Below are 15453 nucleotides of genomic sequence, written 5' to 3' on the forward strand. Positions count from 1 at the left end.
CTCTTCCACCTCCTGAAATTTATCTCTGATTTCAGTTTTTACATCATTCTTTATGACATGAATCAGTTTATGTACATTCTGAACTCCTTATCTGACATTTCTTCTACTATATTGTCAATGGACTCTGTCATTGGAGCATCTTGGTTTGTTTGGGGCAGTTTGTTCTCTTGGTTTTTTGTTTGTTTGTTTGTTTGTTTGTTTGTTTTTCATGTTTTTGGTGTATCTTTCCATCTATCAGTGTCGATCCAAAGCACCACTATTTCTACCCTGTAGATTTATAGTGTCTCTGAATTTTTCAGTACCTTGTGTTTAAGGGGGAGATCAATATTAACAGCACCCAATACAAACAATACATAGCCTTAAACCAAATAGCTCCTATTAAGACATCAGGCACTTCTCTCCCGATGGTTCTGAGAGCTGATTGCTGGAACCTGTGTGCATGTCATGGAGAGCTGTTCTGTATTAAGCAAATCAGAACCAGGCACTGAGAGCTATGGATGGCTATTTTGCTGTGAGCTCTGGCTAGGATTGGTAGCTAGGGAGGGTTTAGGAGCTAGTTTGCCCTGTTGGGTGCCAGATCAATGCCAGACCTAGCAGGACCAGGGGAATCTATTGATGATAGATTGGGGATAGAGTTGGCAACCAGGCTGGTGCCAGGGCCCAGTGAGTGACAACCCAAGTGGGCCCCAGGAACCCAGCGGGTGCCAGACCAGATGGCTGGGTGAACCAAGAGCAAGATGTTATCACACCCTCTTCCATTCTTCCCCATCTGTCTCCATGTGCTTCAGCACTTGCAGATCTAGAGAGAGCTCAGCTCTATCCCTCCTCTACAGCAAGATGGTGGCTACTAGCACACCTAATAGGGAAGACCTCAGGTGTCATCAAATCTGTAGGCTCCTTGATAATGGACATCCAAGCCCTGGCCTGTGTCACAAGATGGAAGCTGCTACATCTTAAAGTGGCGATGGCTGTGGCAGCAGTGTCCCAAGATGAAGGAGGTCACATTGGAGATGGAGTCGTTGTAGACATAAATCTTTCTTTTTTGTGGTGGGGGAAGGGACCAGAGATTGAACTCAGTGGTACTCAACCACTGAGCCACATCCCCAGCCTTATTTTGTATTTTATTTAGAGACAGGGTCTCACCAAGTAGCTTAGCACCTCACTTTTGCTGCACCTGGCTAATTTTTTTCTTTTTGATCTTTACAACTTAATTGCTTTTTTTCACATGCTTATCACCTACCTGCATATTTGCAATGACTTCTTTACTGCCTTCTCTTTCTCCATACTTCTGACTTAAGATTCAATGTAATAAAAAGTTTTCAATGACTATCCAGTGGCTTGATTATAAAAGTTGTGTAAAGAAAGGTCTTAATACTTTTTTCTTTTCATGGTCTAACTTTACCTATTTAGTTCATCTTGACCCACTCCTCCACCTGGTATTTTACATTCTGGTGATAAATGATCTGTATACCATCTAAATTTGGAGTGTGATTTCTTTAGCCTTTAGGCTTTTGCTTTACTGGAAATTATATTTCTAGTCTTAGCACTTCCTCTGTGTAAACTTCTTTATTTTTGGCTCAGTTAGGAGGTCTTGCCTCTTTTCCATTTTACCTTCTGCATACCTCACTAAAATATTATGCATAATTGAAATTGATGATCTTTCTATTACTTCCTAGAGAATAAGTTACTTGAGTTTTGAGGCACCTTCATCCTAGACATCCAATAAATACTTGTTGGATAAAAGAACATTTGGATACCAACTAAATGAAGTTTGTTAGATGATGTACCATTTTGGCCTATCATGTGATTTATTTACTTTTTTAAATTTTTTAATTGATTTTTAAAAAAGTAAATGACAGCAGAATGCATTACAATTCTTATTACACATATACAGCACAGCACAATTTGTATATAAAATATACAAATTGTATATAAAATATGTTTATGGTTGTATATAAAATATGTTCATACCAATTTGTGTCTTCATACATTTACTTTGGATAATAATGTCCATCACATTCCACCATCCTTGCCAACCCCCTACCCCATCTCTTCCCCTCCCACCCCTCTGCCCTATCTAGAGTTCATCTATTCCTCCCATGCTCCCCCTCCCTACTCCACTATGAGTCAGCCTCCGTATATCAGAGAAAACATTCAGCATTTGTTTTTTGGGGATTGGCTAACTTCACTTAGCATTATCTTCTCCAGCACCATCCATTTACCTGCAAATGCCATAGTTTTATTCTCTTTTATTGTTGTGTAATATTCCATTGTGTGTATATATGCCACATTTTTTAATCCATTCATCTACTGAAGGGCATCTAGATTGGTTCCACAGTTTTGCTATTGTGAATTGTGCTGCTGTAAACATTGATGTGGCTGTGTCCCTGTAATATGCTGTTTTTAAGTCCTTTTGAGTATAGACCGAGGAGAGGATAGCTTGGTCAAATGGGGCTCCATTCCCAGTTTTCCAAGGAATCTCCATACTGCTTTCCATATTGGCTGCACCAATTTGCAGTCCCACCACAATGTATGAGTGTGCCTTTTTCCCCCACATCCTCGCCAACATTTATTGTTGTTTGTCTTCATAATAGCTGCCATTCTGACTGGAGTCAGATGAAATCTTAGAGTAGTTTTGATTTGCATTTCTCTCATTGCTAGAAATGATAAACATTTTTTCATATATTTGTTGATTGATTGTATATCCTCTTCTGAGAAGTGTCTGTTGAGGTCTTTGGCCCATTTATTGATTGGGTTATTTGGTTTTTGGTGCTTAGCTTTTTGAGTTCTTTGTATACCCTAGAGATTAGTGCTCTATCTGATGTGTGAGAGGTAAAAATTTGCTCCCAAGATGTAGGCTCTCCATTTACCTCACAGATTGTTTCTTTTGCTGAGAAGGAACTTTTTCGTTTGAATCCATCCCATTTATTGATTCTTCATGTGATTTATATCATTACTTTTTATCCTCTATCCAGCACACATTTATTCTATGTCAAATAAGCTTGAGCCAGAATAGTGATTTTCCAATAGATTTAAACTTGTCCTCATGGATCTACTAATTTAACAATATATTCACTGAGTCACACTTAGAAGGGTAAGATCTGATATGTGCAATTTTGAAAGACAAAAAAAAGTGTCAATAATAGCCATTTTATGACTCAGTAGTTCTTTGGAGGCATTTATCCACCAAAAATTTTTAAAAATTGTGTGAGCTAAAGAAAATGTTTTCTAAGAGTAAACAGTTATTTGTGTTTGTAAAGGAAAGAAAATATTAAGTTTAATATTAATATTTTAAATGTACTTATAAAATGCAGACATGAAAAAAATGTTTTTTTCTTATTCTTTAGGAGGGGTTAAAACTTACATATGAGGCAAAGAGTGAAATCCTGGAATCTCAGCTGACATTTTTGAGGTAAAGTGAATTATCCATTTATAGTCACAGTAAAAGAATAATGATCTTAAGATATGTTTGAGTGTTTATGAACTACTGGTTTTACTCAAATTTAGAATTACTTGGTAATATTTTATATGCAATATGATTTATATGCAATTTTTCTCACATTAATAAAGGATGAAAAGGCATAAAATTGTGAATCCTTTTTCAAACAACATTTCTGTGTGCTAAATTATACATTTTCCATCTTCATCAGTTGTAACATATTTGTGTTTTCTTATAGAAATAAGGATTACTAGTTGTTCTTATAAATTGTGCTTTTATAGTTAAATAGTGAAAATAAAACACTCAAGCATTAAAATTATAAGCAAGTAATTTTTTCTCTGTAGATCAACTTTATGTAATTTAAAGTTGTAACCATAATATAATAATTTGAATATTTGTATGCATGATGAATTTAAGTATATTTGATGCATGTTCATCTACTTTTTATAATTCTTTATGTTATAGATCCCATTAAAACTTTGACTAATAGTTTAACCATTACTGATTTATGAATAAGTAGAAAAAGATATCATCAGCAATTAATTTTTGATAAAAGATCACTTGAAATTGTGGTAATACATGTTTTCAAATCAAGTGAATTTAAAAATATTTTTATAATTTTATTTTACTAAATACAACTTGAAATAAGTTGGAAAATCTTCTAGTTCATGTACCAACTAGACTTACCTAGAGCAATGCAAAGAACCAGAACTAATGGCTTTCACTGTACATGCTATTACTTATTTTTAATGTACTCTTAAGTTTTAGGATTTCAATAGAGATTTTTACTTTTTCACAAAGAGCCCTAACATTTAAAAAATAGTCTAATACTTGCTTTCCTGCTTTTTATCTTACTTTGTTGTCTTTTGATTTCCATCATGATTTAACTCTTCAATTTTTGAAGTGATATGTTACTAGATATTAAATTAATGAGAATGTGACTTATTTAGTCTCACTCAGAATTCAACAATGTCATCTTTAATTACATTAGCATACCAACTTGCACCGAGTTAGACTTTATTCTCTGCATTCTTCTGTTTCTTAACTTTTTTGTAACCTAATTTAAGATTATTCAAAGAGGCATTTTTCTGAAACAAAGAAATAAAATCACTATTCAGAAATTCCTTTTAAATATTCTCTTTTGCCATTCCCAGTAACCAAATCCACTTGAGTGTTTTTAGTCTGAACCTGACAGAAGTTAGTAATAGGGCCCCTTGACTTTGGAATGTGCTTCCAAAATTCTTTTTTTTTTTTTTTTTTTTTTTTTTTTTTTTTTTTTTTTAAAGAGAGAGTGAGAGAGGAGAGAGAGAGAGAGAGAGAGAGAGAATTTTTTTAATATTTATTTTTTAGTTCTCGGCGGACACAACATCTTTGTTGGTATGTGGTGCTGGGGATCGAACCCGGGCCGCACGCATGCCAGGCGAGCGCGCTACCGCTTGAGCCACATCCCCAGCCCCCCAAAATTCTTTTTATAAAGCCTTTGAAGTTCAAACTTTCTTTATGCAATACTTAAAACGAAACATTATGTTAGAAATGCTATATTGGAGAGAGGGCATACACAGCTCCTTTATTTCCCCCTCCAAATTTTAAACCACCATTAGATTAACTTTTTTTTTAATCCTTAGACATTCTAAAAATTACTCCACCTCCTTTGGGCTGCTTGAGAGTCCCCAAATCTCAAGAGTTGAAGACGTATATTTCAGCCGGGAGGAATGGTTATTGGCGTTTCCTCTGCAACAGTGAGTGTACTAGTCAGCTTTTGATTGCGATGATTAAACCACCCAATATGAAACTTAAAAGCCAGAAAAGTGTATTTTGGCTCACAGTTTTAGAGGTTTCAGTTGAAGGTCTGCTGGCTCCATTGCTTTAGGCCTAAGGCCAGGCAGAATATCATGGTGGAAGGGTATGGCAGAGCCGCACATTATGGCAGTAGGGACTCAGAGAGAAAGAGAGAGAGATACAGAAAGAGGAAACGGTTAGAACCGTGATATACCCTTCCAGGGCATGACCTCAGTGACCTGCTTCCTTCAACTGGACCCCACCACCTCCCCAAAATGCCATTAGCTATGAACTGATCGATGGATTAATCCATTGATAAAATCAATCCCTCATAACCCAGTTGCTTCCCCAAAAGCCCCACAGTTGCTATACTGGGGACCAAACCTTCAACACATTAACCTTTGGGAAACATTCCAGGTCCAAACCATAACATTGAGCAAGTTAAAATAGTTATAGTCCCCTAGCATAGAAACGCCAACAACAGGGAGTAGACTGAGCAGGAGTCTCCTTTGTAAGCTTGGTAGTTGGCTTTTAAAAAATATATGGTAGGATGACACAATCCTGTAATTTGGGAGTCTAAGGCAGGAGGATTGCAAATTTGGCCTAGCCTAAGCAATATAATGAGACCCATATGTGTGTGTGTGTGTGTGTGTGTGTGTGTGTGTGTATACATCTTTTCCATATATACATGGAAAAGGACTTCTGGACAATGAGGCTCAGATGCTCAGTTGACTTTACCAAGGCTTTACTAGAGATAAAGAAGAAATTGGGGAAATGCAACCCATGTAGTAGTCACTTAATTCTTAAAATATCAATTTAGAGAAAAACTTCTTTTAGGGGTGAGTCCATAAAGTAAAAGCAAACAAAAATATCTCTCTCTCTCTCTCTCTCTCTCTCTCTCTCTCTCTCTCTCTCTCTCTCTCACACACACACACACACACACACACACACACACAATTCTCTAGCTCTTTCTTTAGCAAGCTGCATATTTCTAGCTAATAGCTACTACATTTGAATTCTTGACTGGCAAGTTCTCTGTAATTTCTTTCTGTGGCCCACTTTCTTTTGAAACAACTCTTTGAAGAACTTTCTGATTAGATAATCTTTTATTTTTTCCTCCTAAAGAGGAAATAATAAATAATAAGTTAGTTATGGATAAAATCCATATTATTTGTTGAACTTTTGAGGTATTCTCTATAAATTTTATGAACCTAACACCCAAAATAGGGTATTTCCCTTACTTCAAGGATATTGTATCATGTCATCCCACCTTTTATTAAGAGAGACTATTTAGGGTTTATATTTGGAGTTTTATTTTTGTTTTGTAGGCAATATGTTAATGGAGGTAAAATTCTATTACAGGGTATACTCTAATCTGTATTAAAATCTTACAAGAACTTGAGCTACTTAATATATTCAAGTCTAATAATCACTGCATCAGGATAATCAGACCTACATTTCAGGGTTGTGAAGCAAAGTTGTAAGGTAAACACCCATAATGATGGTAGTAATTCATAATGATGACTGACTTGAAAGTAGAATACTTCTTCCAGGATATTTCTTAGAATTTTTTCCCCTTGTTTTTAGGAAAGACTTAGCTGAATATCAGAAAAACTGTGAAGATCTTAGAGAGCGATTAAAACATAAAGAGTCTCTTCTTGCTGCTAATATTTCCAGCCATGTTGGTGGCCTTTGTTTGAAGTGTGCTCAGCATGAAGCTGTTCTTTCCCAAACTCATAATAACGTACACATCCAAACCATCGAAAGACTTTCTAAGTAAGTATGCTTATATGTCCAAAGTCTTTGGCAACATAGAAAATTATGTGCTCTTCTATCCCCATGCTAAATAAATCACACGTGGTTAGTATTAAGCCTCAAATACAGCAGATTTTAAAAGATCCCTTCAATGTAGCTTCCTTAAAGAAAGAATGGGAAGTTCTGCCAACTGTGAGTAACCATGTCATTTTGAAAAAACTATTTAATCTTTTGATTTCAGTATCATCTTGAATGGAACTAGTTAATCTTTACAATTCTGTCCAGTTCTGTGACTCTATAATAAACAAAGCCATCACTATTCTTAGCAAAACCAAGTATTATAGGAATTCCTTTATTTTATTTTAAACTATACTTGGATTCCCCCAGTATAGTTTAGGTACAATGAGTTACTACTACATGTTCCTCATGTGCCTGTTATGAAGAATATTATGAGCATAGTGGGAGAAGGACCCAATATATTGTAGTATTAATATTTGAGTATTGACTAAGGACAAATTACAAATGAGTTTAATGTTGTAAAAGTTTTCAGTGAGGCTGAAATATCATTCTCTGTGTGCATCTCCTTTATTCCATGTTCACTTTTACAAAGGAAGACATTTCCTGTGAAGATTTTATTCATTAGAAGTTGAAAATTATTATTTATCATAGAATTCAATATTGGTTTTGAAGTGTGGGTTTTCCCATGCTCCTTGCTTTTTCTGTTTTCAAAGATGCCTCTCTCTGTCTGCTATGCTCAATCTTCACTTCCTTTTAGAAGTATTCTTTCACTAGCCCTGTTCCATTTTTGTCCTCAGCCATCTTAGATTACTTTATTCTGTGATTTATATTGCATATACTTGGAGGCAGCAATCAGCAGGTTAGACATCAGCTACCAGATATATTGAATGTTCTTAGAGTCTGAAGGTACAGAGGGGCTTCAGTATTTTTTGAGTACTTGCTATAGGTCAATAAAGTTTCCTGGTACTTGGGCCTATGGTAGACACTTAGTGTTTGCTGTTCATGTGGCAAGGCATTTATTGTTTAGCTGTCAGAGTTACTCCAGTTGCAATTGGAGTGGAAGAGTGGAATGACTATGATCATTAAAGTGAGACTGATCTTGCTGTCTTTACCTTTAGACAACTAGTTCTCTGAATTTGGAATCTTCTGCTGCTTGGAAATATAATACTTACTCTTGGTATTTTACTGAGTCAGCTTAGCCTTCTGACCAAGTACAGGCTTTTGAAACAGACTACCTGGGTTCATATGCTAGTTCTATCACTGAATTACTATGCACTTTCACTAAAATTACTCAACCTCTTTGTGCCTCAATTCCTTCATTTTAAAAATGGTGGTAAAATTACCTAACACATAGGACATTTTGAAGGGTAATTGAGAATTGGTTAACTGTATGGTGCTTAAAACACTTCCCGACTTATAGTAAATATTCAGTAAATACTGAAATCACTTTGTACCTTCCAGACTCCAAGGACATTCAATATACCTGGTAGCTGTGGTTTCTACACATGACTAACCTACTAATTATTATATAAAAACTGAACCTCCAATATGGACTGAATGATAGCTTTTGTGATCCACTCAAAATTTTTGTTGTTTTTGTTGTTGTTTTTAAATATTATATAGTTAAACATGTTATTAATTATTTATATATTCAATATAAGTATTCATATACACTATATGAATATATATGAGTTCATATATATTCAATAAAAATATCAAATTACATATATTAAATTTACTTTCATATCCAACTAACAACTGGTGAACATTTATTATTTGCAAGGCTGTACCAGGCAATTTAGAAAAATAATTTTTTTCTAATCTTTTTTAAAAATTATTTCAGTTGTAGATGGACACATATTTTTATTTTTTTCTTTCCTTTGTGTGTGGTGCTGAGAAACAAGCCCAGTGCCTCACATGTGCTAATCAAGCATTCTATTACTGAGCCACAGCCCAAGACTTCTAATCTTAATAAGAAATTTTGTGAGATAGTTAGGATTACCACTGTTTTATACCTATGTAAAGTGAAACTCAAAGAAAGTAAAATTTTGTCTGTTTATATTTGGGGAAAAAAAAAGAGAGAATAGAACATAACCTTACAAAATTTGGGATAGTTTAAAAAGACAAATATAATTCAGAGTTTTAAAGTATTAAAAGTAAATATGGAAAAGTATCTTAATGGCCTTGGGCTTGTTACAGTGCTAAGTATAACATGAAAAGTGGAAGTCATTTAAAAAATGACACATTTGATTTCATTAAAGAATAATTTTCCTATGATAAAGTATTTAAAATTAGTTAAAACACTCAAAAAACGTTTGCCATTTTTAATCAAAAGAGTAGTACAGTAAAGAATTTGCTTCAAAACAAACAAAAACAAAAAACTGCCCTGTTGAATGGTGAGTAAAGTAATTGGTGAGCAACAGAAGGGAAAGATGTCAATACATGAGAAGATGTTCATTCTGTTTGTATTCAAGGAAATCAAATCTAAGGAAAAAACTAACCCATCAGGAAAAAATTAAAGAAGATTGATAATCCCAAGAGGTGGTAATGCTCATAAATATTTTTTCTTGCTGATGGAACTATAAGTTGGTATAACTACTTTAGAGGGCAATTTAGCACTACCATTAATATTTAAATTATGCATGACACTTTTTAAAATCTACCTTAGAGAAAAAGCTCATACATATATATAATGTGGCACTTATAGGAAATATGTTTTACAGCACTGTTTATAATAGAGTGAACAATCTAAGTATCTTCAAAGGAGACTAAATATGAGAGAGAAAGAGAGAGAGACACTAATTAAACTATGATTTGGATGAACAGTATAAAAATGAATTAATGTAGATCTATGTATACTAATGTGGAACTAATTCCAACATATATTATTAAAGCAAAACAAAATAACTAAATATAAACCAGTATGAAACCATTTGTATTTTCTAGATTTCATCCACAACCATTCTATTTTTTCTAGGCTCTTATATATTAATAATAAAAGATTTAAAAGATTAAACACCAAATATTCAACAGTGATTGCTTCTGGAGATGTGGAAAAAGGAAATGGTATTGAAAACTTGTGTCACATAGATTTTTACCATATGGATAACTAATTTTGCAAGGAGACTATACTGATTAAAAACTTTTTAAAAGGAACAAACCACCAGACACGGTGGCACACACACCTATAATCCCAGTGGCTTGGGAGGCTGAGGCAGGAGGATCTTAAGTTCAAAGCCATCCTCGGCAATGGTGAGGTCCTAAGCAAATCAATAAGACCTTGTCTCTAATAAAATACAAAATAGGACTGGGAATATGGCTTAGTGGTTGAGTACCCCTGAGTTCAATCCCCAGTACCCCCTGCCAAAAAAGGAAAAAGAATGTTCTATATTTTGCAGATAAAAAGAGGCAAAAGTTAAAACTAATTTAGCAAAACCAACAAGTAAAATATAGGAATTTCCCCCCTTATTATACTTCCTTTCATATTATCCTTCTGGGTCATGAGAAGAATATTTCAAAAGGAAGCTGCAATGTTACATTGATTCTAAGTCTGGCAGTCATTTAGAAATTAGATTCTTGCTAAGTTATGTATTCCTTTGTCTCTATCCTAAATTTGATCTCAGCCTCTTAAAGTAAACATTAACCTACTTAGTTCAATTTTCTGCTTTGTCAGCATATTATTGACTTTCGTTGTGCTTTAGTAACAGAATAGAGTGAAAAGTTTCTGCTTTTATTGTCAATGAAAATTTTGATCTACATGATTCCCTAAATATGAGCTGGCTTTCAGCTTCTTCTAACTTATTAATGCAGAATGTTTACCACATGCTGGTTTTGTAGCATGACCAAGACTTAAAGTTTGGATTTCTAGTTTTAAATGGTTAAAAGCCTGAACTCTTAATAATCTGATGTAGTAGTATTTCCTGTATGGTTTTCACATGGAATTTTTAAAAATTATTACTTAAATATGTTAAACTGGAAAAGTTTGTTGACCCCATTTGGAAATGTGCTATTGTGACACCCTTTTTAAACAACCATGTTTCATTGTTTAGCATGTTTTGAATATATGACAGAAGAATTAATTGTGAGCTGGAGTTGTTGCTCACTGGTAAAGCATACACTTAGCATGCACCAGGCACTAGGTTCAATTCCCAGCACTGACCCCCCCCCAAAAAAAAAGAATGAATGAATACTTATGCAGTTATCAAGGAGAATATGAGGCACAATTTGGAGATCAGACCATCTATATATTTGTGGTATTTTGTGAGGACCTCAGGGACTTTTTGGAGAGTACGCTTAACAACTGTTAACATTGGAAACATTTTTAAAGTTGATTTGAAGTCTTTGTAATGTTTCTGAACTGCCTTGCCATCAGGCCTCTTTATGATATAAGGCAGGTAAAAGTAACAGTAAACAAAACTCTTTTTCTTTATTTTTTATTTTTATTTTTTGGTATTAGGGATTGAACCCAGGGGAGCTTTACAACTAAGCTACATCCCCAGCCCTTTTTATTTTTTTAATTTTAAGACAGGGTCTCACTAAGTTGCTGAGGGCCTCACTACATTGCTGAAGCTGGCCTTGCACTTGCAATTCTCCTGTCTCAGCCTCCCAAGTCACAGGGATTGTAGGCATGAACTACTATACCTACCCCCCTCTCACCCCCAGAAAAGAATCAAAATACCTTAAATGGTAATCAAGATGAAGCTGCTTTATATTAAAGTCCTTTCTTTAGGTCACTTCTCCAAGTTTCAGTGTACTTTTTTTTTTTTTTTTTTAAGAAAAGGAGGAATGATTACCATAGTAGCATAGTAGTATCCTAGGACTTTAGTTCTGCTTGTGATTTTGGAGAGGATCACTGGCAGTATTCTGAACAGTTGGCTTTGAGAAGCTACAACAGGAACTTCCCAGAAATGAGGAACAAAAAATGTCATAGTCAGCCTTCTAGACTTTCTTTTTTTTTAAATACAAGTAATAATGATAAAATTGATAACTGTGAAATAGTTTAACAATTATAAGACATTTCTTAGGATATATACACAAGATGAAACATGTATATATATCAGATCAACTATCTTCTTTGCTTATTTTAAAAACTTGGCTGAGATTACTAAGAGATTTTTCTCAGTTTTACTCTGCTCTGATTTTTGCACTAAGTTCCTTAAATATTACATGCTTGTTAGTATGAACAACTACATGCTTTTTCAATCCCAGAACTGACATTCATGATCTTTACATCATTTTTCTGCCTCAGCTGCCTTTCATCAGGGTCATGGAATGTTGAAAAGTTAACTCTGTGTTGCTTGCTTTGAGATACTCCTTAATCATATAAATCAAAACAGTCACCTGATGTTTTTAAGCACTCACTGAACTTTTGCCTGGGAGGATGGTAATTTGGATATTCTTCCCTCTCACACTCATGTGAATATAGCATATGTATCTATACTACTTCCCATTGTGAAAGCTTCTCTCATGCCTGGCCCCAGGCTGGCCCTGTGGACTTGGGGTTTTGGAGAGGACTGCAACTGATGGATAGTTACTCTGGCTAGCTGCAGTTGCCTGTCTTCAAAGAGTAAGATAACTAATAGCACTGTCAGATCCAAGGAATGAGTGTAGAGCTGAAAAATGGTAGATCAATCAGAAGGGCTACAGTCAGATAAACATAGGAATGGAGCAGGAATCAAGGCCTAGTATTGATGAGAGGGCACAGCCAGCCCAGAGCTTTGCTTTTTTTGGTATATGGAGGCTGGCCTAATTAAAACAAAGCCAAAGCAAAAGTGGATAATCTTAAAAGTGGATAATCTTAAAATTGCCAAAACCACTCCCTGCAAGCTTCCCAGATGATCTTAGGGCCACCTTAAAGCAAATGGTGCATTTGTTTTTACAGAAAATTGAAGTGGTCAGTCCAGTGGTTGCACAAATGTTTAGTATGATTATTTTGAAGTCTGTTGCATGATGAGTTCAACAAGACACTGTATTTTGGGGTCTTTCTAATGATTTTCAGTGGATCAGTTGTCTAAAGTTAGTGAATTTATATTCTGAAATATTTGTAAATCAGAATGTTTTGAATTAGTTTAGTAAACTAAACTGTTTACTTTCTGATTGTAAATAGATAACTTTTTCAATTTACATCAAGAATAATAGAACAGGGAAGTAACTTTAATTCACCTGTTTTGATGCCATCCTATAGTATTTATTCATTCATTTATTCTTTTATCATTTATTTTGTTGAGCATCTATTGTGTAATAAACACTATTCATAACAAAAGGTTATCCTAAAAAGAAATTAAGTAGATTAAATATGTCTCCCATAAGAAGCAAGTCTGTTAGATTTTGACCTGTTGTGATCTGTTAGCACACTTATAACACTGAGGGGTTTTTTAATCCATTCTTATGATTTGGAACTTTTCCTTTGACGATGACATGTTATAAGGAACAGATAAGATCATTGAAGAATAACTTTTTCTTTTCAGTAGATTTTAAAATTTAAGACAGGTGACTGATGTTTATATTGACTTCCTATCCTTGAAGAATAAATCTTTATATTCTTCTAGAATCATAAGTCCTACTAGATTACATATCCACAAAGAACCTAATTCCATTTTGTTATATGAATTTTTTAAATAGAAATAACAAAATCAATTTTGTTTGATTTGTATTGATTTTTTTACTTATAATGGAAAAGTTTAATCTTGTTTTGATTCTTGCACTTTTTATGTAATTATTGTACTTGATTATATTTAATCAAAACAATTACCGCTTTTTAAATTTCCTTTAGGATAAAAAATTAAAATCACTTTTATCACTGTAAAGCAAATAAATCAAGAAATTCTAAAGTGAAGATCATCTTGTTCCCATGAATGTTATGTTTATAGAAATTTATTATTTTTTAACAAAAAGATCTTTTATGAAACAGCTAATAATTCTTTGTTCAATAAAATGTTTTTAAAATGTCTGCTTTCTAAATAACACAAATTGTTAAAATTATTTTATCTTAAAAAGATTTTTTAAAATGGAGATATTGGTTAATTCAGAAGCGGTTCAAACTCAGCATTTATAATCTTCTATGACTCTTAAAGTTTGCTTAATTTAAAAAAATCACAGTTCCTTTCTCAGAACTTGGCAATAAAAAGGAAACTGCAATTGACCCAGTTTCCTCTTTCCTTGGTCTATACCCAAAGGACTTAAAAACAGCATACTATAGGGTCACAGCTACCTCAATGTTTATAGCAGCACAATTCACAAAAGCTAAACTATGGAACCAACCTAGATGCCCTTCAGTAGATGAATGGATAAAAAAATGTGGCATATATACACAATGTAATATTACTCAGCAATAAAATAGAAGAAAATCATGGCATTTGCAGGTAAATGGATGGTGTTGGATAAGATAATACTAAGTGAAGTTAGCCAATTCCAAAAAAAACAAATGTCAAATGTTTTCTCTGATATAAGGAGGCTGACTCATATTGGGGTAGGGACAGGGAACATGGGAGGAATAGATGAACTCTAGATAGGGCAGAAGGTTTGGAGGGGAAGGGAGGGGGCATGAGGTAATTAATGATGGTGGAATGTGATGATCATTACTATCCAAAGTACATGTATGAAGACACAAATTGGTGTAATATACTATGCATACAACCAGGGAAAAAAAAGGAAACTGTAAGCATTTCAACTGAATTTGAAAACACAGTTTAAAATTTGAATTCTTTAATAAAGCATAAAACTGCATGTATATGACAGTCCAACATCCTTTTCTTTCTTTTCTTCTTTCTTTCTTTCTTTTTTTTTTTTTTTTTTGTATGTGTGTATATAGAAAGTTTCCAACCTCACTTTGTCTCTGTCTTTGGTCTTATGGGCATTTTTATTCATTCCATAAGTTCCAAATATCCTTATATTTGATATGGGATTTATTTAACCAATGAGATCTCATCCTTATTGTATTCTATGCCAAAGCATTTTCACATTCTGTTCACTTCTATCCCCAAGAAACAGCTTTGCCCAGGAGACTTCTGAGAATTGCTGAGGAAGAGGTAGGTGTGGCCATTATCAACCCCAGTGAGATGGTTTTGTTAAATTGTGTTATGTATATGACCAGGGGGGTTGAGAGTTTCCACTGTACTACCACTGAAATAATGTGTTAATAGGTGAATGAATTTTATTGAAATAAAGGGTAAACAGGAAGATTGGGGAGGAAGATGAAAAGGAAAGGACATATTTTTTTTTTTTTTTGTTCCAGTGAATGAGAAGAATTAGTGACAAAACAGGCTTAGTTTTTTTTTTTGACATTTATTTATTTATTTAGAGAAACCTTATGACATAAATCTTTTACACTTAGTCCCTTCTTAAAAACATTTATTCCTATTTTGAGATACAATATCTAAAATATCCCACTGTGTGTGGGTATGGTTTTTTTGTTTGTTTTTTTCTAGCTCTACTACATTTTCCTTACTAATTTGCTCTTTTGG

General features: G+C 34.0%; 1 protein-coding gene across 1 annotated transcript in view; it reads left to right on the forward strand.

Annotated features, from left to right (window-relative positions):
- Sdccag8 (SHH signaling and ciliogenesis regulator SDCCAG8) overlaps positions 1 to 15453 on the forward strand; it is a 228519-nt gene that overhangs the window by 38060 nt on the left and 175006 nt on the right. Inside the window, exons 7-9 of the mRNA XM_026390721.2 lie at positions 3348 to 3412; positions 5065 to 5178; positions 6806 to 6994. Coding sequence (XP_026246506.2) covers positions 3348 to 3412; positions 5065 to 5178; positions 6806 to 6994 — 368 coding nt within the window. The remainder of the gene's footprint in view (positions 1 to 3347; positions 3413 to 5064; positions 5179 to 6805; positions 6995 to 15453) is intronic.

This window comes from Urocitellus parryii, chromosome 9 (assembly GCF_045843805.1).
Source record: "Urocitellus parryii isolate mUroPar1 chromosome 9, mUroPar1.hap1, whole genome shotgun sequence".
NCBI lineage: Eukaryota > Metazoa > Chordata > Mammalia > Rodentia > Sciuridae > Urocitellus > Urocitellus parryii.